Source organism: Larus michahellis, chromosome 1 (assembly GCF_964199755.1).
Source record: "Larus michahellis chromosome 1, bLarMic1.1, whole genome shotgun sequence".
NCBI classification, from domain to species: domain Eukaryota; kingdom Metazoa; phylum Chordata; class Aves; order Charadriiformes; family Laridae; genus Larus; species Larus michahellis.
In genome coordinates, this window is record NC_133896.1 from 92,145,846 (window position 1) to 92,167,836 (window position 21,991).

At 47.6% G+C, this 21,991-nt stretch overlaps 2 protein-coding genes across 4 annotated transcripts; one reads left to right on the forward strand and one right to left on the reverse strand.

Annotated features, from left to right (window-relative positions):
- Positions 1-1,935: 1,935 nt before the first annotated feature.
- LOC141745450 (cystatin-A-like) lies at positions 1,936-11,485 on the forward strand. Of its 3 annotated transcripts, none has more exons than XM_074593224.1 (4): positions 1,936-1,994; positions 3,535-3,635; positions 7,878-7,979; positions 11,274-11,485. In XM_074593224.1, the coding sequence occupies exons 2-4, from the start codon at positions 3,570-3,572 to the stop codon at positions 11,400-11,402; spliced, it is 297 nt and encodes a 98-aa protein (XP_074449325.1). In that variant the 5' UTR covers positions 1,936-1,994; positions 3,535-3,569; the 3' UTR covers positions 11,403-11,485. The 3 variants fall into 3 exon arrangements, with proteins under 3 accessions (XP_074449325.1, XP_074449343.1, XP_074449333.1); XM_074593242.1 differs by lacking the exon at positions 1,936-1,994 and adding an exon at positions 3,329-3,428; XM_074593232.1 differs by lacking the exon at positions 1,936-1,994 and having other exon boundaries at positions 3,516-3,635.
- A 489-nt stretch (positions 11,486-11,974) lies between these two features.
- LOC141745447 (cystatin-B-like) lies at positions 11,975-18,549 on the reverse strand. Its single transcript, XM_074593209.1, has 3 exons — positions 18,189-18,549; positions 13,499-13,600; positions 11,975-12,778 (listed from the first exon to the last, which is right to left on the reverse strand). The coding sequence occupies exons 1-3, from the start codon at positions 18,252-18,254 to the stop codon at positions 12,650-12,652; spliced, it is 297 nt and encodes a 98-aa protein (XP_074449310.1). The 5' UTR covers positions 18,255-18,549; the 3' UTR covers positions 11,975-12,649.
- Between the last annotated feature and the right edge of the window lie 3,442 nt (positions 18,550-21,991).

A 21,991-nucleotide genomic window follows, 5' to 3' on the forward strand; every position in this document is an offset into this window, starting at 1 on the left:
TTTATACAGATGTGTGTATGAAAAACTTCTGACACCATCAGAAGACTTCTAAGTCCCAGACATCCCCTCTTCGGGTGTTTGCGGCTTGTATACAGGAGGTTGCACTAAGAAGTTGACTTCCTCTATTTAGTTTGCTGTGAGCACATGTTATGGTTTGAGAAAACCCACAACAATTTGTTGTCATTTAGACAATTATTCTATCACCCAGCGACCCCTCCCCACATGAGGAAACATGAGGGTTGGAATATATATAGATTTAATAGGATAAGACTAAATAATTAGCAATAATACTAAAGAACCAGTATTAATCCCGATACCAATATAAGATATACGAGGATTACACTCAGCCAATTCCATCAGCGGGAAGCTGTGCACTCCCAGCCGTGGACAGCAAATGTCGGACGCTGCGAGCGCTGCGGCTTCGGGAGGAAGGGAAGGGCTCAGGGGTCCGGCAGCGGGGCAAGGAGTTTCTCTGGGCTGCCGCCATCGAGGGAGAGAGACACTACGCAGCAAACTTTCTAATTTATATCGAATGTGTTGTTCATTGTATGAAATAATCCTGTTGGCCAGCCTGGGTCAATGCCCAGGCCTCGCTCCTCCTCATCCCTGCACGTGGCAATGCTTGAAAACACTGAGACCTTGAATCGCGCATAACCTAGCTGGGTATAAAGGAAGTATTTTCACAAATTCAGACACTAGAGTCTTCCAAAAGCAGAGTTTTCCCCAGCATTAGAAGAGAAATGAGTCCTGTGTCGCTCAACCCAGGACAGCACAGAGGGCTATCTCTTACCGTACATGGCAAATCACGTGGATCAGGGGCTGTTTGAATGTTGCTGTTGAAGTTGGTGGAAGATTAAGGTGAGCACCTGGAATTGCGTGCCACGCTTTGGGGCCTGGGGAAGGAGAAAATGGTTTTGCTATTTTTTGAGTACTTAAGATGCGTCTGTCGAGTGGGAGTTTTTGTGATGGTATGTAAATGGCATTGGTAAGAGCTGTGGGCCATACTAAAGGCAGGCAGGTAAAACCTCTGTGTCTAGTGATCCCTGTCCATTCTCAGATTGTGCCTAGTCTGTGATTTGATCTGCTTCAAGTTTACTGCTGAGGTAGTCACAAAATTACTGGGCTGCTTGCCGTCATCTGTGAATAAAATAATGGACCCCAGAAATACCAGGATTTCATCCTCTTCCTGATTGTACCTTTATTCCTGCGGGTAAAGGCACTTGAACAAGAAGCCCAACTGATGGCCCCATGCAGGGTCTGGATGTCCTGCAGATGGCTTTCCCCTCTACTGGGGGGCTTTCCCATTGCTTGGAAATGGTGAATACAGGTGGGCAGATCCTTGTTCCTTGGAATGTCCTCTCACGTCTATGCTTCTAATTTCCTTCTATGAAATAAAGAGGTGTGTTTTTTCTGGCACTGAGTGTTGTTGTCTTCTGCAGCCTGTAAGCACGCCAGACTGATGAAAGAGGTAATCTCTTTGCAGAATTATTTTAAAGACAGAATTTGGTTGCCGTGAAGCAGAGTGAGGGGAAAAGGCTCTTTACTGGTACCATAGGCTCAGCATAGGCTGGGATACGATACCCTTGTGCTGCTGAGGTTCAGGTTTTGTATTAATCCTAGTTGATGTCCAGTGTCAGAAACCTTTTGAAATCAGGGCGGGTAGCTCTTCAAATGGTGCTGACCACGTGTCATTTCACCCAGGCACAATTACGTGTCTTGTCACTGGGAAACCATAAGACTGACCTACTGACTTAGCTTTCACAGTCATTTCTACAGAGCTGACTTCATTTCTGGTTTAAAAATAACTCATAAATACATAACCCTGGGGCTTTGGTTTGGTGTGGGGTTTTTTTGTTTGCTTTGTTTTGTTACTGTATTGGTGTTTTTACTGACTGTAGCTTCTATGTCTTAAATTTGCTTATACAGGACCAGACAGTAGTGGGGAGATCTTATCAGCATCCTATTGCAAGGGAGTTAGTGAGATCTGCGTCCTGGTGAGTGGAGAAGTTCATAAAACATCCTGGCTTAGCACTGGTGCTGCATGGCTGTTGGAGGGTGGGAAATCCCGCAACAACGACCTTATCAGTAGCATGCCGTTATCTTGATGTGTATGTGTACTGTTGAGTTTAGGGCCCTTAACAGCCCCAGTTTCACAATCTCAGGTCCTTTGTATCAAGAACAGGCCCTGAAGTTAGATATGAAGTACTTGTTTACCAGCTGTTGCATCCCTTGTCATCCGTGACGAGGGTCGGTAGGCTGGTTAGGCCGCTGGTAGGTCTGTGTTACACAGTCACCGCTGCTGTGGCCATGAACAGGCTTGTTTCTAGTGAATTCCCCGTGCTGATTCCAGCAGAAATGCCCGTTGCCTGTGTGCAGCTCATATTCGCATTTCACCCCCTTCCATGTTCCCAGCCCTAGGGACCAAAAAATTGCCTGGTCTGCTGCTGTTTCTCTGTCCTAGCTCTGGGGCAACATTCCTCCCCGTTTGCTGGAGAGGGGGATGGCAGGAATACCGAAGGCAAGTATTTTTTCTGTGATGTTGAGTCTTGTCTCTCCCTTACCAGGTAGGGCTGCTGACAGTTGGTAGCCTTTCTGTAGTCTGTTGTGTGTGTTTTGAGCTTTGCACATTCATTCTGGTCATGAATATGACTGTGTATGTCATGCGTCTGTGACTGTAACTGCAAAATGAATACTTCTGACTATATATTCTGCACATTACATATTTCAGCAGTGTGTGAAATATAAGAAACCTTGAAATTAGAACAGCTCTTGTGCGCGCACAACTACTGTAGTGAGAGGGATTGTACCTTGTCTTCCAGGAAATTGGCACTGGAGTTGCAATAAAAATGTAAATGGCACTGCGTATTCATTTGTTATTGTAATTGCCTGGATGCAACTCTAGGATTGGTAGGAAAGAAGCAGAAATAACTTACTTGCAGTTATTTACCTGAACCTAGGATTTAATTTTTTCCTCTTCTGGGTCTGGTGTTTACCTTGGCACCTTTCTGGTCAGGCAGAGGGAAGTAAAGTCCCTGAAAGTAAAATGCAAGCTGCTTCTGCTTCCCACTTGGAAGCATATTGAGACAGCACAATTTCATCCTGAACCTGCACCAAGGAAATTACTGCATGCTTTTTTCTGATTTTGAATAGTGTTGGGAAATACTGGGTGTGACTTTGATCCATTTCCTCCTCAGTGCACAGAGGAGTCATCTGCACATGGGTGGAGAGGCAAGAGGTTCTCGTTTCAGCCCAAACCAACTGTTCTAAGATGTGGGTGGCTGGAGGCTGTTTGCTTTTCTTATTGGCATGGAGACTACATGCACTTAAGATGTTAAAGTTTTTTTCTCGGCTAGTAGTAATATTATCAGTGTTTTACATCGCTTTTTCCCCCATTTTCCCCATTTCTTTCCTCCTCCAGTTCAGTAATGGTAGGTTCCACATGTTACATGTCACATGATTCCATGACACATGTATATGTATATATATGAGGTGCCTGGTGACTCTGCTCAGACTGTGCTGAACTTCCCTCTTCAGAAGCACTCAGCGTTCCAGAGAAGTTTCCTGCCACTATGATGCCTGGGGGCTTAACTGAGCCTGAGCCTGCTACTCCCGAAGTCCAGCGTATCGCTAACGAGGTGAGTTGCGACCTCTCTAAAGATGAAGTCTCTGTGTGCAAAGGGCCGAATCCTGAAGCTTGCGTAAAGGCTGGGAGAGCAGGTGGTGATAGTGAACCAGTGTTTAAACTGAAGAAGCTGATGGTGAACACGGGAGTCCCCTGATTGCCAGTAAGTATTTCCTCAGCATTCTGCATAGGCAGTGTACTGGTAAGCCCAAGACAAACCACTTCTCTGTCTCATCTGATTCTTACTATTCCAGCACTGAGGTCGCTCATTTTAAGTGAAAGGTCGTGAATTGGAGGGGAAAAGATTGTGCCTGGTAGAATTAATTCTTCAGTGAAGGACATGGATAGGAGAAACCCCGTGGTCATGTGCACTAAAAAAAGATACCTAGAGGACAAGGCTGTGGACAAACGGCATGTTCTGTGCTGGCATCTAGTGTTTTCTAGAGTCACAGCTTGATGCAGGAGCTGATGTTGCGCCAGTGGGGCAGGGAGAGGCTGGCACACGGCAGGCAGGGTGAGTCCAGTTGCCCTGGTGGGTGGTTCCAGGCAGCGGTCCTGTCCTGGAAGCAGCTATGTGAGCAACACCTCTGGAGGTGCTCTAACGCTCTGCAGTGCAGCAGCTCTTAAAAGAGCGTGAAGTGCATCCTGAGGAGCCGGAGGGGGAACAACATGGCATGGGAAAGGTCCTTTTTTTGTCTCCCATCTTGTGTTCCCACCCTCCCAGCCAGTCTCCTTCATCCTCCCAGCTCTGAAAGGTGAGCTTTTCCCCTTTGGCAACCACACAAAGCGTAACTTATGCCCTCCTTGAGGAAACAAAAGAAGGAAGTAGTTGTGCTGAACACGTTGGCCAACACTGCTGCACGCTCCTGTGTGTGCAGGGCTCCCAGCTCCATCCTTTGCTGTGCCACTGAGGACAGAGTTTGCCCCGGCACCATTCCGCAGCTCCTGCGAGCTTGCAGGCTAAGACCAGGCAATGATGAAGCCAGACGAAGGTGAGCTGGGCTCTGCGTGCGGAGGGGCAGAGCCACCAGGAGAGATCTGTAAATAGGCTGTGTGGGCTGGTGTCAGAGTCCAGTCCATGGAGGGTATAACGGTTAATAGCGTATTTACTTCTTGGAAGATATTTGATGTTACATGAGGTTTCTGATTTAGCAGAGTGATACAAATGTGCTGGTAACACAATATAGATGTAAGTTACTCTTAGGAAGATAAAGCAATTGCAATACACAGTTCAATCACAATACCAATGTGACCTCCATTACTGGTCTCTATAATGTGCTCACCGTCGTGATGGTGGGCACCGTCAGTCACCAAGAAGGAGTATGTGGGTTGGAGCCAGCTCAAGCCTGCTGTTTTCTTTGAAATTCTTTTGTTTGTTATTTAGGTTTTGCAGTCCGTGTTGGGCAGAACCACGTATTCACTCCCCCCGTGCTGGTCTGTCTTACTCAGGGAGGCGTTCACCTTCTTTTAATGAACTCAGGGAGTTACGCCACCAGTGGATCCACTCAGCTGACATACCTGTTTATCTAATACAAACACCCTCTGTTCCCCTTTGTGTTGAGATAAAGTCAGCTTCTTTGCAAAAGCTGTGGTCAGTCACACCCTGCGTTATTTTCTGCTCATCGCCCTTGCCCAGCTCCTCTGAGCCTTCTTCCATTGTAGGGCTTTCTTGGCCAGTCACCGTGGGGGTTGCCAGAGTTCGGCACGTGTACGTGGGGGAGGGCTGGAGTATGTGATAACGGGTTAGTCAGGGGGGAGATAATGTTGCTGCAGAACAGAAAGAGAGAAGGATTATCAAAAAATGAGTTGGGGGACAGTGATTGAATTACTCCGGAGTGGTATCGCTGTCCCTCCTGTGCTGGCACAAGTGGCTGAAGGAGCAGCACTTGCAGAGCTCAGAAATTCCCTTTTACCTACGGAGGGGAGAGCCTGGACAAGGACTTGCGGCATCTTTGCGTATTTGCAGTCCTTGTTTCCTTGTGTAAGAGAGGGAAGGGGATGATTCCTGCCAGCTGGGGGGCTGTGAAATTTGCCTAATGACTCTGTGAATCACAGTAGCATCATTTAGGTTGGGAAAGACCTTTAAGATGATCGAGTCCAACCAAACTGATGCACCCCACGGTGCCTGCCGTGACGCAGCGCTCCCTGAAGGGCCTCCTTTAAACGCTGCTGACAGCGTAGCGCGCCAGATACCAAGCCGTGTTTTTAATGCTAGGCTGTGTTCACGGGCGATCGAAAGAACCTGCCCTATCGCATTGTGCGTCAGCGATGAAACCACAGTGCTGAGCTCTCAGTGAGCAAGCATGGGCTTAAAATGATGGGAATGCTCGTTTCAGGCCGAGCTAGTGCTCACCATGTACAGGGCAAATATGGAACCTGAAATGTAAACTGCATGTGAATATGAGTCTGAAATGTACAGATTTTCTGTTTGATTCCTGAAGAGGACTGATCTTAATTTTGGTATTCTTCCATTCTCAGTACCTTCAGGGAAATGAAAACACATTATTCTTCGCTCTTTATTTGCTGCATGGTGAAATTTTTGCCTTGTGCTGGGCACAAGAGAGAGAGAACTCTCCCTGCTCCTTTTCCTTTGAAAAAGCTCATGCTCCGCTGCAGAGGCTTTGCTGTAGTTGGTTCTCTATGGAAAATATTCTTGTGGAGACGCAGCTTACACTGGGGCAATCCGGCTCTGCTTCCAGCCAGATAGCGGTGTCACCCTTTGATGATGCAATTCTGTGGGATTTTATGCATTGCTAAGCAGAGAAGCAACTCGTATGACTGGAATGAAGCTGTGAAGAGCATCTGCAGCCCTTGGGATGGCCAAGGTCTGTCTGCTCTTGGGATGTTCCTCAGGTACTTTCTGGGACCTGTCTGTGCTAGGCAGGAATGCCATGGGAGCGGCAGCCATCTGTAGGTGGATGTGCTGAGGAAGCCAATTAATTCTGTGCATTCCTGCAAAACGGGTGGGTGATGAGAAGCATTTATGTGCCAGAACAGGCTGCCGAGTGACGCTGCGCTGCTCTGCCTGACTTCTGGAATGCCTCTGCCCTGCATCGGGCCGTCGGTTCAGGCTGTGTGTGCAGAGGAGTGGCTGTCACCCAGCCTGCAAAACATCGTTTCTGCTTTCTAGATGTCAGAAATAAGTTTCCGGGTTACATTGCCTTTCTGTAGGCAATTCATGTCATCAGATGCAAATGACTGTAGTAAAACACTATTACACTGGTACATAAATCGTGATGCCTCAGACACCTGGCCAGCCTTCCACTGCTGCTCACAGCTGCCTCCATCTCTACCCCCTGCCCTTTCAACCTAGTAATTATAGGAACATTTCACCTCCGAGAGGACAGTAGCACTGTAATTGCTGCCGAACTTAAAAGCAGCCCCACATTTTCTGTACGTTTTCTACATCTACCTGAGCTGTGAGTGTGAATGCTGTCAGCACGGACCATTGTTTCTTCTGGAACTGCATTTCCTGCAGCTGCTACGTAGTGAAGGACTGATGATGTTTCTGCAGCTCTGGACTTGATTCTGGCTCACAATCTACAGGTCGTACTTTCATTTTGGGGGATGGAAGTACGTAGTTTAGTCCTGTACCTTTGTAACTGTCAGACTTGCTCGTACGTTACATGGTTCTAGGTGTTTAAGGAAGTATTTAGTTTGAATTACATCTTTAGCTGCGGGGCTTCTACCAGCACTAGAATAACTTTCAGGAACTACTTCATCAGGTGGTTGTCTCGATACTCTCAAATAACCGTGTTTATTGCAAGTCCTTAAAGAAAAACGTTAAAGAGATCGAGTGCAGCTCTGAGGCTGTGAAACACAAGAGGGGTCCCCAGCCTCCCAGGCTGACCGGCATGGGTGTGGGTGTTCCAGGCGAGGGGGGCTGTCTTGCCCTGCTATGTAACAGTGTGGTTGACGTGGGGTGTACCCTGGTAGAGAGCGGGGCTTCGTTCCTGTCTCCTTCGACAAAGAATTAAAAGGGCAGCGGGGAGTCGTTTCCCTGTACCAAGCAGGAGAGAGTTTAGCTGGACAGCTTTCGGGGCAGGGGGACATCACCTAGGATTTGAAAGAATGCCGGAGGCAATGCTAGGAAAGAGGGCTGGAGGTTTTGGTGTAAATTGAATTGTTTTGGGGGGGGGTTCTGGGTTTATTTCATTAAGGGTGTGTATCTGAAGAGGTAAAAATTGGAGTGGTAGGTGTGAAAGAAAAGCTTAAAATATGAACCTGCCAACCATTTTTCCCTTTCTCTTTACAGGTGAAGCCTCAATTTGAAAGCAAGGAAAACAGAAGATATGGCACCTTTAATGCCATAATATACAGGACTCAGGTGGTTGCTGGGATAAACTACTTTATAAAGGTTTGTATATATTATAGGAGGGAGTGCTTTGTAGTTAAACACTCTAGGTGACTCGTGCAGTGGCTTCTAGCAAGAAAGAGAAGCAGATGTAGTAGAAAACCACCTAATGTGACTAGCAGAGTTAGGGACTACCTCCAGATGCTTACAAAATTCCTTTTTGGCACTAGTGTAGAACAGAAATATAAAAAAACCCCAACTTCTAAAACATGCCCTGTGCTTCTTCAGATGTGAATGATAACTTAGAATCATAGAATTGTCTGGGTTGGGAGGGACCTTTAAGATCATCAAGTCCAGCCATTAACCTAACATTGCTGAAACCACCACTAAACCATGTCCCTAAGAACCATGTCACCCCTCAGCAGCTTTGTTGCTCTTCTCCGGACACGCTGCAGCATCTCAATGTCTTTCTTGTAGTGACGGGCCCAAAACTGAACACAGTATTTGATGTGGGGCCTCACCAGTGCTGAGTACAGGGCGGCAATCACTTCCCTAGTCCTGCTGGCCACACTATTGCTGATACAAGCCAGGATGCTGTTGGCCTTCTTGGCCACCTGGGCACACTGCTGGCTCATGTTCAGCTGGCTGTTGACCAACACCCCCAGGTCCCTTTCTGCCGGGCAGCTCTCCAGCCACTCTTCCCCAAGCCTGTAGGGCTGCAAGGGGTTGTTGTGACCCAAGTGCAGGACCCGGCACTTGGCCTTCCTTATACCACTGGCCTCAGCCCATTGATCCAGCCTCTCCAGATCCCTCTGTAGAGCCTTCCTTCCCTCAAGCAGATCGACACCCTCACCCAACTTGGTATTGTCTGAAGACTTACTGAGGATACACTCAATCCCCTCGTCCAGATCATTGATAAAGATATTAAGCAGAACCAGCTCCAGTACCAAGCCCTGGGGAACACCACTTGTGACCAGCCGCCAACTAGATGTAACTCCATTCACCACAACTCTTTGGGCCTGGCCATCCAGTTTTTAACCCAGCAAAAAGTACACCTGTCCAGGCCATGAGCAGCCAGTTTCTCCAGGAGAATGCTGTGGGAAACGGTGTCAAAGGCTTTACTGCGGTCCAGGTAGACAACATCCACAGCCTCTCTCTCTTCCTCTAAGCAGGTCACCTCATAATAGAAGGCAATCAGGTTTATCAAGCAGGACCTGCCTTTCATGAACCCGTGCTGACTGGGCCTGATCACCTGGTTGTCCTGCATGTGCCGCGTAATGGCACTCAGGATGATCTGTTCCATGATCTTCCCCAACACTGAGGTCAGACTGACAGGCCTGTAGTTCCCCAGATCCTCCTTCTGGCCCTTTCTGTGGATGAGTGTCACATTTGCTAACCTCCAGTCAACTGGGACCTCTCCGGTTAGCCAGGACTGATGATAAATGATGGAGGGTGGCTTGGTGAGCACTTCCACTGGCTCCCTCAGTACCTTGGGTGGATCCCATCCAGCCCAATAGACTTGTGTGTGTCCAAGTGCTGTATCAGGTCACTCAACATTTCCCCTTTGATTATGGGGGCTTCATCCTGCTCCCTGACTGTCTTCTAGCTCAGGGGTCTGGGTACTCAGGGAACAACTGGTCCTACTATTAAAGATTGAGGCAAAGAAGGCATTAAGTACCTCAGCCTTTTCCTAGTTTTGCGTGCAAGTGCATATGTTGATGTTTTGGTTCTGCCAAACCAAATGTTGATGTTTGGTTTTGTTTCTGGTAGCGCCTACCTTCTAGTACTTTCTGTATTTTAAAAACCCCTTTTTCTGTTGTGGAGGAAAGATGGGTAATGCTTAATTTGGAGCCCTCTGGTAGCACCGTTCATCCTCGACTAGAAAACCTTACCCATAAGCCTGGTCAGACATGCTCCCTTGACAAGGGTCAGAATCTTATTAAAGAAATTGGCAGGTAGGTTTTGGGGGATAGCAATTCTGCAGAGAGACATTAGGAGCATTTGCTCCACGCTTCTCATATTTAGTTGATCCCAGGAAGGACAGACACTGCCAAAGCCGCTTCTTTCTCAGGTCCTTCCTTAAAACAACTCTGAACAGTAATTTCCGCTCTGTGGGCACCAGGGGATTGTTCCGACAAACTACCTATTATATGGCAAGTCTGAGTCTTACATGAACCATGTTCATCCCTCCCTTGCTCCTGGGAGAGGTGCTTTCACTTTGTGGGCAAGGTAGTGAGTAACGGAGAGGAGCGATTTAGAGGCAGGCTGCAGGAAAGCCGCAAGTCACGCTCAGTTGCATTTCTTCCCCTGGTGCCACCCTGTGGCTGACCCAGGCAAAGTCAGATACTTGCCTGCTGTCTGGCTCAGCCTCATGGCCCAACTACTGGGAAATGAAGACTGACACGTTATCGAAATTGGAAGAAATCCATTCAGAACACTGAAAACTGATGATTTGTCTCTACTTTCCCAGTCTTGCAAGTGACAGGAAACACCTATTCATCATAGCACTAAGTGGAATGAGCTCCGTCACAAGAGTCATTCTTTTATACGTCAGAATTTTCCACATCATTAATATTTTACCAACAGCAAACATGGTGCCCCGTCGCAGCCACCAGAAAGCACGTAAAAACCTCTGAGAGTCTAAGGCGTTAAATTTTCCCTTAATACTATATCCCTCAAACAGTGAGAGTTTAGCACCTGTTGTGCTTGAGTCTGTATGTACAAAATTACACACAACTCTGTAACGAGTCTTTACGTGAGGACTTTCTGGAGGGGAAGGTGAGTTTATAAAAGTGTTTCAGCCACTCTCATTCACTCCCGCAGGCACCAGGATGGGTTAAGATGTCTGTTCAGGCACTGATGTGTTTGCCATAATTCTGAAGACAAGGGATCCTGCCTTTCAGGTTGTCATTGCTTCTTTGGACAATGTGCTGGTTTTGGATAGATCTTTCTGTACCTTCTAGGACCTGACACTCTCTCTGCATCTCTGCCTCACCCCTGAGTCATTAAGATTTACTCACTGTCTCTTGTCTCCTATCCTTGAGTGTCCTGAGAAGCTGTAAGCTGATGTGCTGGGATCCTGATGACCTATAATAGGATGCCATCAAACCCTTTCTCCTTTTGTGCCTTCTGGTACTTCCACACCCAAGAAGTCCTTCTCGTTTTCCAATCAGTTCTCTTCAGGTGTAGACAGCTTCTGCTACCAGTTACTATCCAGACTAGGCTTAAGAGTTGTTGAAGTAAAAATGGAGAGACACCTCAAATTAAGCTCCTGAGCAAAGAGGTATGTAAAGAGCATCCTTCTGTTTGAACCCGCTTCACACATGATCCTCACTCTCCCACCATTTTGGTTTCTAGGTCCAAGTTTCTGATGCCGAGTATGTCCACTTAAGGGTGTTTCAGAGCCTTCCTCATGAGAATCAAGGTCCCAGACTTGATGGTTATCAGACTGGCAAAACCAAAGACGATCCTCTGACCTACTTCTGAGAGACGATGAGGAATGGCACCTCACTTCTGAAGTTGCATCCGTAACTGCATAAAAATAAAATGTTTGGAAAGCTGTTTGTTGATCTGCTGTGTGTCATGTGTACATCTGCTGCCTGGCTAACACTTGAGTAGGCTCTGAAATACTACAGAAGGCTGTTTCTGCCACCTGAAGCACTACAGGTGTAAGGCAGAGTACACCCCTTTCAGCTTCTCTTCCCAAAGGACCTTGAATTCCTGAAGGCAAGTCCTACCAGTAAAGGCCGAGACAAAGGCAGCATTGAGTGCCTCAGCTTCTTCGGTGTCCTCTGTCAGCAGGTGCCCTGCTCCACTGAGCACTGAGGACCCACGTTTTCCTTAGTGTTCTTTTGCTGCTGATATACCTGCAGAAGCCTTTCTTGTAGCCTTTCATATCCTTCACCAGTTTAACGTATTTCTAATTAAAACACAGAACAAACATAAGGTTACCTGGCATATGAAAAACACTCATGGAAAAAAAACCCTCTGAGCAAGATAATAACCAATACTGAAAACAAGTAAAGAGAGTCTGTGAAACACCAGTCAAGTATGCCATCTCAATTCAAGAGAAATATTTATTAGTGCAGAAATGCTTGTCCCACTTAAGTTCCTTTCCAGGACTTTTCCTTAGGACTGAGAAAACAATCAAGTTGGGGGTTTTTTATTTTTTAACTCATACACCCTCTACTGGACATTATATCCTACTGCTGCAAGAGGATAAACACGATTGCAAGGGAATGGTTGTTTCAAAAGACTATAATCCTCCTCTTTCTCCTGCCTTCCAAATTTCTTCAGCTCAAGTCTCTCTTCAGGTCTTTGCCAATAAAATACATAGTACACATACATTCAGAGTTGCGAAAGAGCACAGAAAAGATTCTGGTTTTCCTCTTGGTCCTTGCTGTAAATACATGAGTGCTAGTGTCACTCCCCTTTCAATTTCCAGAACAAGGAAGTCCACAAACAGGACTCAGCCACAGTATTCCCGTTAAGTTGCACTGAAGTCAGTGCAGCTACTTGGGTTTGCATTAGCGTAGGCAAAAGGAGAGCTGTGTAACTCTAAAATTTAGATATTGCACAGGAAGGGGATGCCATAAAAGAAATTGGTTTTTTCCAGCATTAAGTTTAAAAAAAAGACACTTCCTTTTTTCCTTTGTTGGCACAGCAATCAACATTTTGCAGCCTATAGAAAATGCATACAAGAAACCATTAGGAAAATGCACAAGGTAAGTGTGCTAGAAAAAAGCCAGTTCATCATGCTTAGTCTTGCTGCTCTGGTAACTGTGGAGACTCAGCGGCTTATTCTCGTGAGGAAGGCTTCTGAACACCCGCAGGTGCATGAACTCATCATTGCCAACATGGACCTGCAAAGCATGAAAACCAGTGAGTTCCACGGAGTAACAGCAGCCTTCAGCAGGAGGGATGGTGTAGACTGGCATGTTTTGAGGATGAAGAAGAGGACGGGTGGTAAGAAAAACCATCACCTCAAAAGGTTTTAAACCAGACTGGGGGTCTTGACTTCATGGAAATATCACCTCATCTTTCCATGCTTGTTAGTACTCCCTGAGTGCCTGAGATAGATAGGGAATTTACGGGTAGGGAACTGGAGTTGCAGAGAAGTGATTAATATATTACACACATGCAAAATGCTCTAATCTTATCTGGCACAACAAGCACTTAAATGCTTTGATCACTGTTGCTTGCTTTTTGTGTCTGGCATCACTACAGGCAGAGTCAGAGCAGGTTTGATACTTTACTGTATCTTTACACATCTTGACTTCACATAATGCAATGTTAGTGCTCAACATCACAGATGTGTAATTACCCCCAAGACCAAGCTTCACAAAGTAACTGAAAAGTGGAAGTCATGAAAATAGAGAAGTACTGTTATCTCCATTTATAGACAGGCAGGGAGAGCAGCTGGGAGGAGCAGGGTGTGGATTTATTTGTTTATTTTTAATGTACAGATTTTCTTCTCATTAAAGCCAAATCCTAAGCATCCCTCTGTAGGTAAGTAAAGAAAAAAACCCACCATTCCAAATATTATATGTACAAATTTTTTTAAAAAAATAAGTGTCCTCTACCTTGATGAAGTAGTTTGTTCCAGCAACCACCTGAGTTTTAAACTCCACTGCAGTGAAGACATCAAATGTTTTCCCTTCTTTTTCTTCTATCTGAGGTTTCACCTTAAGGAAACAATAGGTTATTCAAGACTGATGCAAGATTCAAGTATTTAGGACTTACGGCCCACACTATCAGGTCACTGCTGCTGAATTCCCAGAGACAGAGTTCCTGCTTTTCCAAGTTACGAGAAGATCAAAATGAATAATGTTAAGTTTTGTGTTAAAGTAAGACCAGAATTCTAGACAGGCAGCAAAGCCAAGACAGCGGTATGATTCAGTCGCTGCAGACTGACACCAAGTCTGGAGCCTCCAACAGAGAACTGTGTGGGTATTCTAAAAAGATTTATTTTGACAAATGAGTTCCTCTACTGACGTCTCAGCTTCCCTTTCTGTCCTGTATATTTAAAAATAAATGTGAAGGTGTTCGGTATCTACATGCACAAGACTATAGGCTTTTTTAAATAGAAGTTTTTAAAATACATCATTCTTACAACACGAAAAAGGAATGTCTTCAGCATTAGCTCCCTTCTCAAGTTCAAAACAAGTTATTACAGACCCAGCATCACAGAACAGACAGACAGACATCCAAAAATGGAGCTTCGAAAGCAAACTACCCAAGTCTGAGGTTTTACAACACTTACTTGACAGTTCTTCCAGCATGTCTGCTGGAATCTAGAATGTTTTCAAACTGCAAATATTTTCCAAAAAATAACTGAACCATAAAGGCTTCTGAGTTACCATGCCAACTTCCAGAGTGTAAAACCACTGCTCATGCAGTCAGAATAACTTGCCCAATACCCCACAGGGAGGCATGAACTCATACGAGTTGCAGCTCTTATTTCCCACACTTGACTCTCTAGAACATTGTGGCTAGAATTCTTGGCTACGAAAGCAGATTTCAGGCTTTGTTTACAAGGGCAATATGAATTAGTCTTGGGAGTCCTCGCTGTAAGCTCTGTCCTACCCAGGCGGCCTTACCTCCTCCACTGCATCATTATGTAGCCCCTTCTCCACTCCCAGAGCAACACTACCACCAGGGAGTAGATTTTCTCTTTCCAGCGATATGGTGTATTTCCCCTTCTTCCTAAATTCAAGGGGAATGAAGACATTTGCTACCCTGCCCGAACCCCACCTGCTTCCTTAGGGGAAAACAAGTGCCTATTTGCCACTGCTCAGGTGCTTTAGGTGAAGTAGGAATAGGAACAATTCCTGCAACACGCTATGTTCTCCCACCTCTCCAGCACCAAGAAGGTGCAGGACCAAACTCTGGTGCCTTTCCCAGACAGCTGATCCGTGACCATCCTGTTCCTGGGGGCCATGACCATATTGTACATCATCTCTCATATTTCAGTTGGAAGGGACCTTCAACGATCATCTAGTCCAACACTTTTGTATGTATTTTTTTTGCCATACGGAAATCAAAGTGCCCTGAACAACTTTGCATTCTGAGATGCAAGGAAGGGCACAGCCCCAGAAAGTACAGCGATTCAGTCCTTCCTCCTCTCCTTACCCTGAGTCAGAGAATGGAGCAAATGATTTCATTTTCCATCACTAGAGCTACTATTAGAAATTTTAAGAAGTGGGGGAGAGGGCAGACATAAACATCCCACTGACCCTGTCCCGTCCCGTGCTCCCTTAGCAATCCCTAGGCGTTGTGCAAGGTGGGTTTCACAGGTCTCGAAATCGCCCTGGCTCAGCACATCTTGTACTTCCACCAGGAAGCTGAACACTGGTCTCCATGACTGTGGACAGCTCAGAGTCACAGGCAGCTGCCAGCTTGTCAGGGTGTTACCGCAGCATTTGTCACAGCACATGATGTGACAGCACAGATGACAAATGGGCATCCTGATTCAGCGTGGAGAGGGAGAGCCCAGAGAGAGAGAGACTCTCTGAAATACCTGGTATCAGCCCACCCTGCTCGTTCATGATCACTGTCATTAGCATTTGGAATACCGTGTCTAGTTTTGGGCCCCCAATACAAGAAAGATGTCAATAAATTGTAGAGAGCTCAGTAGAGGGCCACCAAGAGGTCATACGGCCGGAGCGCTCGTGCTGTGAGAGGAGGAAGAAAATGAGCTTGCTCAGCCTGGAGAAGAGAAGGCTTTGAGGAAAACTTTCCAGTACCTACAAGAAGCCAGGCTCTTTACATTGGGACAGAAGAATGATACCCAATGGTCATAAATGGAAATTGGAGGTTCAGACTGGATGTGAGGAAAATCTTTTTCTCTGAGGGCGCTCCTGCAGTACAGCAGGCTGCCCAGAGAAACTACAGTTTCCACCCTCGGAGGTTTTCAAGACTTGACTGGACAAAGCCGGGAGCAGCCTGGGGTGGTTGACCCTGTGCTCGCCAGGTGGTACAGTCCCTTCCCACCCAAACAATCTGAGATTCAATCACGGGGCTCAAAATTATCATGCCCCAAAAGCTCTTCACTGTTCTGCATGGCCTGTTTGCTTACTCACAGAGCACTTACTAACAAGCAGATGGTTCAAAATCAGCCTGACCAATCTCTGCCACAGCTGCCAGCGAGAAGCCAAGGGCTGAACAGGCCGGGGTGGAAATCCTTGCCATGGAGAGCCAGTTCCTATGGGACTTCTATGCCAGAGACACCGTCGGAGGGAAGCTGTCCTGCTCTGTCTCATGCTGTACCTGCTCTGGGCAGTACTTGTGAATCTCAACAACGTTCGGTCACTGCTATGATTCTTACGAAACAATACAATGGAAGCAAGAACTGGAAAAGCAGGAACAGAAACTGTATTTATAGCAAGCAACCTGGCAGGCTCTAACAAATCTCCACAAAGATTTGATTTTAAGCAAACAAAGTAATTTTAGAAGTTTACCTTGATTTAAGAAAACTGATGTTTCCTTCACAGTCTATATCCAGATACAAATATGACTGCACGGGCCAATTTCAGTTTTGGGTTTTTCCATGTATATTACATAAAATAAAGTAATTTAAGCTGGCAGTCAAAATAAGCTGGACAATCTTTGAAATATCTAGGTGATTTAAATGAAAATGCCAGATTTTTAGTTAATTCCACTCATGTCTGAATCCAAATGGGTTTTGTTTTTACTCTTCATTTTATATTTGGACTACCAAAAACCACTGCAGTCTGCCATGGAATGGAAATTCAGGATTTTAAACAAATCTCGTTTTCAGTCCACGTGCAACATTAATTGCAAACTCACGTTATCTTTAACATGACGTGTAGTCTTTTTGGATCAAAACAGTAATTGTGACTCTCAGCAATTCTCAGTAATGTAGTCATTACTGCAAACTCAGTTTAGTGCTTAGGAGATCCACATTTTTTTTTTTTTTTTAAATGCAAAATCATCAGATTCTACAAGCTAACTGTTAATTTCAACGACTGCTCTGCCTTTGGGTGCTTTGTACATGTTTAGAAACTGCTGCAGCTTGGGGAACAAATCTAGACAATGACAAAAAGCCTAAGAAGCTGGAGCTTGTCCTTCATCTTTCTTCACTGGCTTGACACACCCTAGCTGATAAAACCAAAACGCAGAAGGAACCTGAGGTCGATGACAGAAAGATCTCGTGCTTTGAAAGAAGAGCGTAGTGGTACATAGCCATTTTTAGAGCAAAATCATGCGCTCCACTAACATGGGCAATAATTTAAGTTACTGCAAGTAGTATCAGGATTTGGAGTTGGCAGTGAGCTGAGTTCTCCTTCGGAGAACAGCAGAAAACCCAACCCAAAACAAAAAACCTGGCTACAAGGTTTAGTCTTTAGTGTAGAATCATAGAATGGTTTGGGTCAGAAGGGACCTTAAAGATCACCTAGTTCCAACCCCCCTGCCCTGGGCAGGGACACCTCCCACTAGACCAGGCTGCTCAAAGCCCCATCCAGCCTGGCCTTGAACACTTCCAGGGATGGGGCATCCACAGCTTCTCTGGGCAACCTGTTCCAGTGTCTCACCACCCTCACAGTAAAGTATTTCTTCCTAATATCTAATCTAAATCTAAGCTCTCTCAGTTAAAAACCCTTTTAAGAACTACTTGTGCTCCTTCACCAGGCTCAAGAAGAAAACGGACCCTTTGCGGCTGGGATGTAGATGGGTTGCCTGGTGGCCCTGCGCCGACAGGCAGCACATCACCTGCAGAGCCAGGGACAGAGCTGGACGCACCGTGGCCGCCCCTGACCTCTCTAAATCTCTCTTTTAAAATCCCGAACCTGCTCTGCCGGGAGTCAATAACTACGCAGGGCCAAGCAGGCGCAGGCAGGGCTCCAGAGAACCAGCGACCGCTCACCGCGCTTCCGCGGCCTGTCAGTTTTCCCCCTTTTAAGCTGAGGGGGGAGGAACGGCGCCTGCCCCCTCGGCTGTGTAGAGCGACGGCCACCCCCAGGCCCTCAGCCACCCTCTGCACCGGGACGGGTCCCCGGCGCTGCGCTCAAACCTACGGCCTGTGCATGCGTCCCCCCGGCGGCCCGGCCCGCAGGCAAAGCCGGCTGCCGCCCGCCCAAGCCGGCAGGCTCCGACCGCCAACAGGCCCGGCGGGAGAAGCCCCGGGAGACCCGCCGCACCGCCCTGCCCCGCCCCGGGTGCGCCCAGCGCCCCGCCGCCAGGCCCTTGTGGGGTCCGGCGGTCCCCTCACGGAACTTCCCCCCCGGCGCCGCGCGGCGGGGCCCAACTCACCTCGTCCGCTATCTGCTGCGTCTCGTCGGTGGCGGGCCGCGCCGCCGAGGTGCCCCCGCACAACATGGTGGCAGCCGCTCCGTGCCGCTCCCAGCCGCGCCGCTCCCGTCTTCCCGCTCAGGCGGGGCAGGGCCTGCTGGCGGGGCGGGGCCGGGGCCGGGCCTGGGGCTCCAACCTGCGTTTGGGCCTTCCGAAGCGGGAGGCGGCGGGCGGGACCGGCCGGCCCCTGGTCAGGCCCGCGGGGGCGGGAGGCGGGGATGGCCCCGGGGACGCGGCTGGGCCGGGGCGGGGATGTTTAGCGTTTGGTACGACAGAGCGGGCGGGCCCGGCTGCGCGGGCTTGGCGGAGCGCCTCCCGACCCGCGGTCTGCTAGAAACGATGGAAGCGGGGTGGGGGGGGGAAGAGCTAAAAGCAAGAGTTGCCATAAAAAGCTGCCTCCACTAAAAGGCTGCGGCCTGTCCGCGGCGGGTGGCACCTCTGTGAGACATCCAGCCTTTGGGAAACCCCCCTGGTGAGACTTCAGGTCTTTAGCTAAATTTCCCTCCCCCCACCAGTTTAAACATCCAGATTCCTTGGAAAACCACCAACAACAACAACCTACCCTCCTACCCCCCTTGCCAGCATCCCTTGGTACGTTTGGTAAATATAACCCTAAATTGAACAGCAGCCAGATACTGCATACTGAATGGACCTCCTGTGCTGGTAGGGAGGGCATGGTGAGAAGACTGAAACAGGGTGGGGAAGAACTATTTCTTTTCCCCTGGTATCACCTCCCTCCTCTGTGGGGAGGAAATAAACGCTCCTCCGCTGGGGCCATGGCCGGGCGGAGCTCTGCCGGGGGTGTGAGCAGAGCGGGGGTGAAGGATCAGGCCCCTCACTGGGTGGGTTCCCTGCCCATCAGACAACTTTTCCAATGGAAATCCCACCACAGAGCTGATACACTCTTTGCTCCTGTCCCCACTGCTGCTGCTTCTCTACCGGATGGTTCAGCAAATGCCACATTGGCTCATGCTTTCCAGGACATTTTTCAGCCACGGTGGCAGGGTGGGATGGGACAGCCATTCACATGGGCAACTTCTGGTGGGACATGCCAGTGGAGGTTCTCAGGCTTGAGCTTTCAACAGACGGTGTTACCCAACTTGTCTTCATCAGTGTCGTCTTGTGTGACAGACAGACAGGCTTTCGGATGGGTGTCTGAGCAAACTTCCTCTTCTCCTGGACCTGGCAGGATGAGAACATGCACCCTCCTCCCTGAATGGGAAAAAAGGGCTTGGTTGCAAATCACCTTCAGGAGGGGAGTCCTTTCTCACTGAACTCCCCTTCCAGCTGCGTCTGCATCACTAGGGTGTGTGGAGCTTCAGCCTCAGAGCTCAGGGTACAGGTGCAGTGAGGGTGGGGAGGGAGATCCCCAGCAAATTGTTGCTATAAAATTATGGCAGCTGTTGGAGTCTCATTTGATGTACTTTAAAAAGGTAGAATGTATTTTAGGAGGTAGACTCTCTCACTTAGCAAGAGGAAACAGCTGTAAAAAGGCTATGAGGCTTTGTGAAACCGGACGCTTTGTATAAACAATACATGCCTTGCTAATGAATTTACCCTTGGAGAAGAACAGAGGGTTGATAACAAGGGAACATCCCTCCGCAGAAGGCGCCGAAACTGGCTGAAACCCGGACAGCCGCTGAATGAAGCATAAAGTCAACAAAGATCTGCAGTAACTGGGGAAAGGAACAGGCGGCAGTGGGAGATCGCGACCACTGACTCAGAGCGTGAACAGAACTACACCACCTCCCCCCACCCCCGTGCACGCGCACATCAATTAAAAGACATAAGCAAGAGACTGTGCTAACCAATAGAAATTGTTAAGATAAAGTACTAATCAATAATTATGATTCAGGGTGTGTATTTCAGTGTTTTGAACTGCATGAATATTCCCAGGAGCACGTACTCCGGCGTGCTAGCTTTGTGGATTACCACCTAGCACCCATCTCTGCAGAAATGATTTAAATAAATACCACTGCTCTGTGTGTCTATTGGTGTCTTGCACACCGGGTAAATGACCCCGCTTTGGGACAACATCATCATACGCCAGGGTACAAATTCCTTTTAGGTAAAGAACAAAAACCACCTGAAGAATGGAAACCACCCAAAGAATGAAAAACACCCAAATGTCAACACCTACTGTGTGCAGAGCCCATGAGTATTGCTCTCCAAACAAGGCAGCCAGTGATGACCTTCTGTTTCTCACACTGTGTGTGTTCACAGACAGTCTTCGTTTTGCATCCTGTGTCGTTTTCATTTAATTCATTAAGCACTTCTATCTTTTCAATGCTGTCAGCTTCGGTTCAGGGGCCGCTGTACTGGTTTTTGCCCGTAGGAATGATTCACCAGCACTAAAACTACTTGGCTACGGAGATTTTTCAAAGCACGGGCCCTAACAGAAGTACTTTTTTTAGCCCTTTCTGCCATCTAGTGCCCATCTCCGTTCGTGCAGTTAGACTCAGGAGACCACGGGTTCTCAGTTCTGTACCCTAAATTAAGCCTAGATGCCACACTCAGCAGCCTGGGGAAGGGACCTCTTTTTTCAGAAGCAATGAGCAACTCCCACTGGGTCTGGGGTAGACTGTGGTTTCCAAAAGTGTGGCCGCAAGAATTCATGTTTTCGAACTCTCTTTTTTTTTCCCCTTTTAACCTGCTATGCCATAGCTTTAATCAAATATTGTAATTTGCAGGCCTTACATTTAAAGTTGGATTGGTTCCTCCATGGTGTAATTAAAATCTGAGCCCACTTCGAGGTGCACGTAACAAACCAACAAAAGCGTTAAAATAGCTTGTCTTAATAGTGCCCTTCTTGGGTTTCTGGACTCCCACTGTGCTCTACTAAGCCAAAACTCCTCTTCCTCGTCAGCAACAAGTGGAGGTGGCAAAACAAAGTTTTTAATGCAGTAATGTCACCTGTAAGTTTTATTTGCCTGCCCTGACAAAAGAACAACCAAGCGAAAACAGCAACAAGAGAGTTGTGGTATTTTCCTCAATGCATTCACGCAGTCCTTCGGTCTCGGCTCACACCAAGCTGCAGGCCCGTCTGCCTTTCCACAGCGGTGTGGACTACCTTCATGTTTGACGAGGGAGGGTACTGACATCTTCACCTCAGACGCTTGTTCTCGCACGCACGATCTGGGAGGAGGGAAATAAGTTCTGCAATGTAACCCCACCCCTCATGCCAAGCTGTCGAGAGGTGCTTTTTCTCTCATCGGGCTGCAACAAACAGCTCTTCTCATGACTCTCTTACTTCAACCTTTCCAGCATGGATGGAGAGGAACCAGGTATGCCTTGCAAAACCAGGAGCACTTACGTCTGCATTTGGGGGAGTGGGACAAGTGTCAAGAGTAATGAAGTTCCGCTACGCTCTCTGCTGAAGTCCTTACTGTTTTTCTTTAGGTGCAGTCCACCCTTCTTGTACTAGGTGCCCTCTCGTCAAGATGAGCCAGGAGGGAAATAATCTAGTAGGTGGCCTACAGGAGCCAAAACAGAGCCAATTTACCCATTTGTCGTTGTCCATGTCTCAGAGCACAGGCCTGTACGCCTTCCTCATCCAGTCATCTACCAACACACACGCTTCAGATATTCACCCACTCCTGCGATCGTATTACCACCTCTGGGGGCTGTTTCTCTATCCCTAGCTCCTCCATTTCGCCTTGTTCCATTTGTTTTGTATCATCAGGCCCCACCCAGTGTCGTCACAACTAGCGCAATGCTCCGTGTAGGTGTGAGGCAGATTAATATGGCAAAGCACAACACTGACT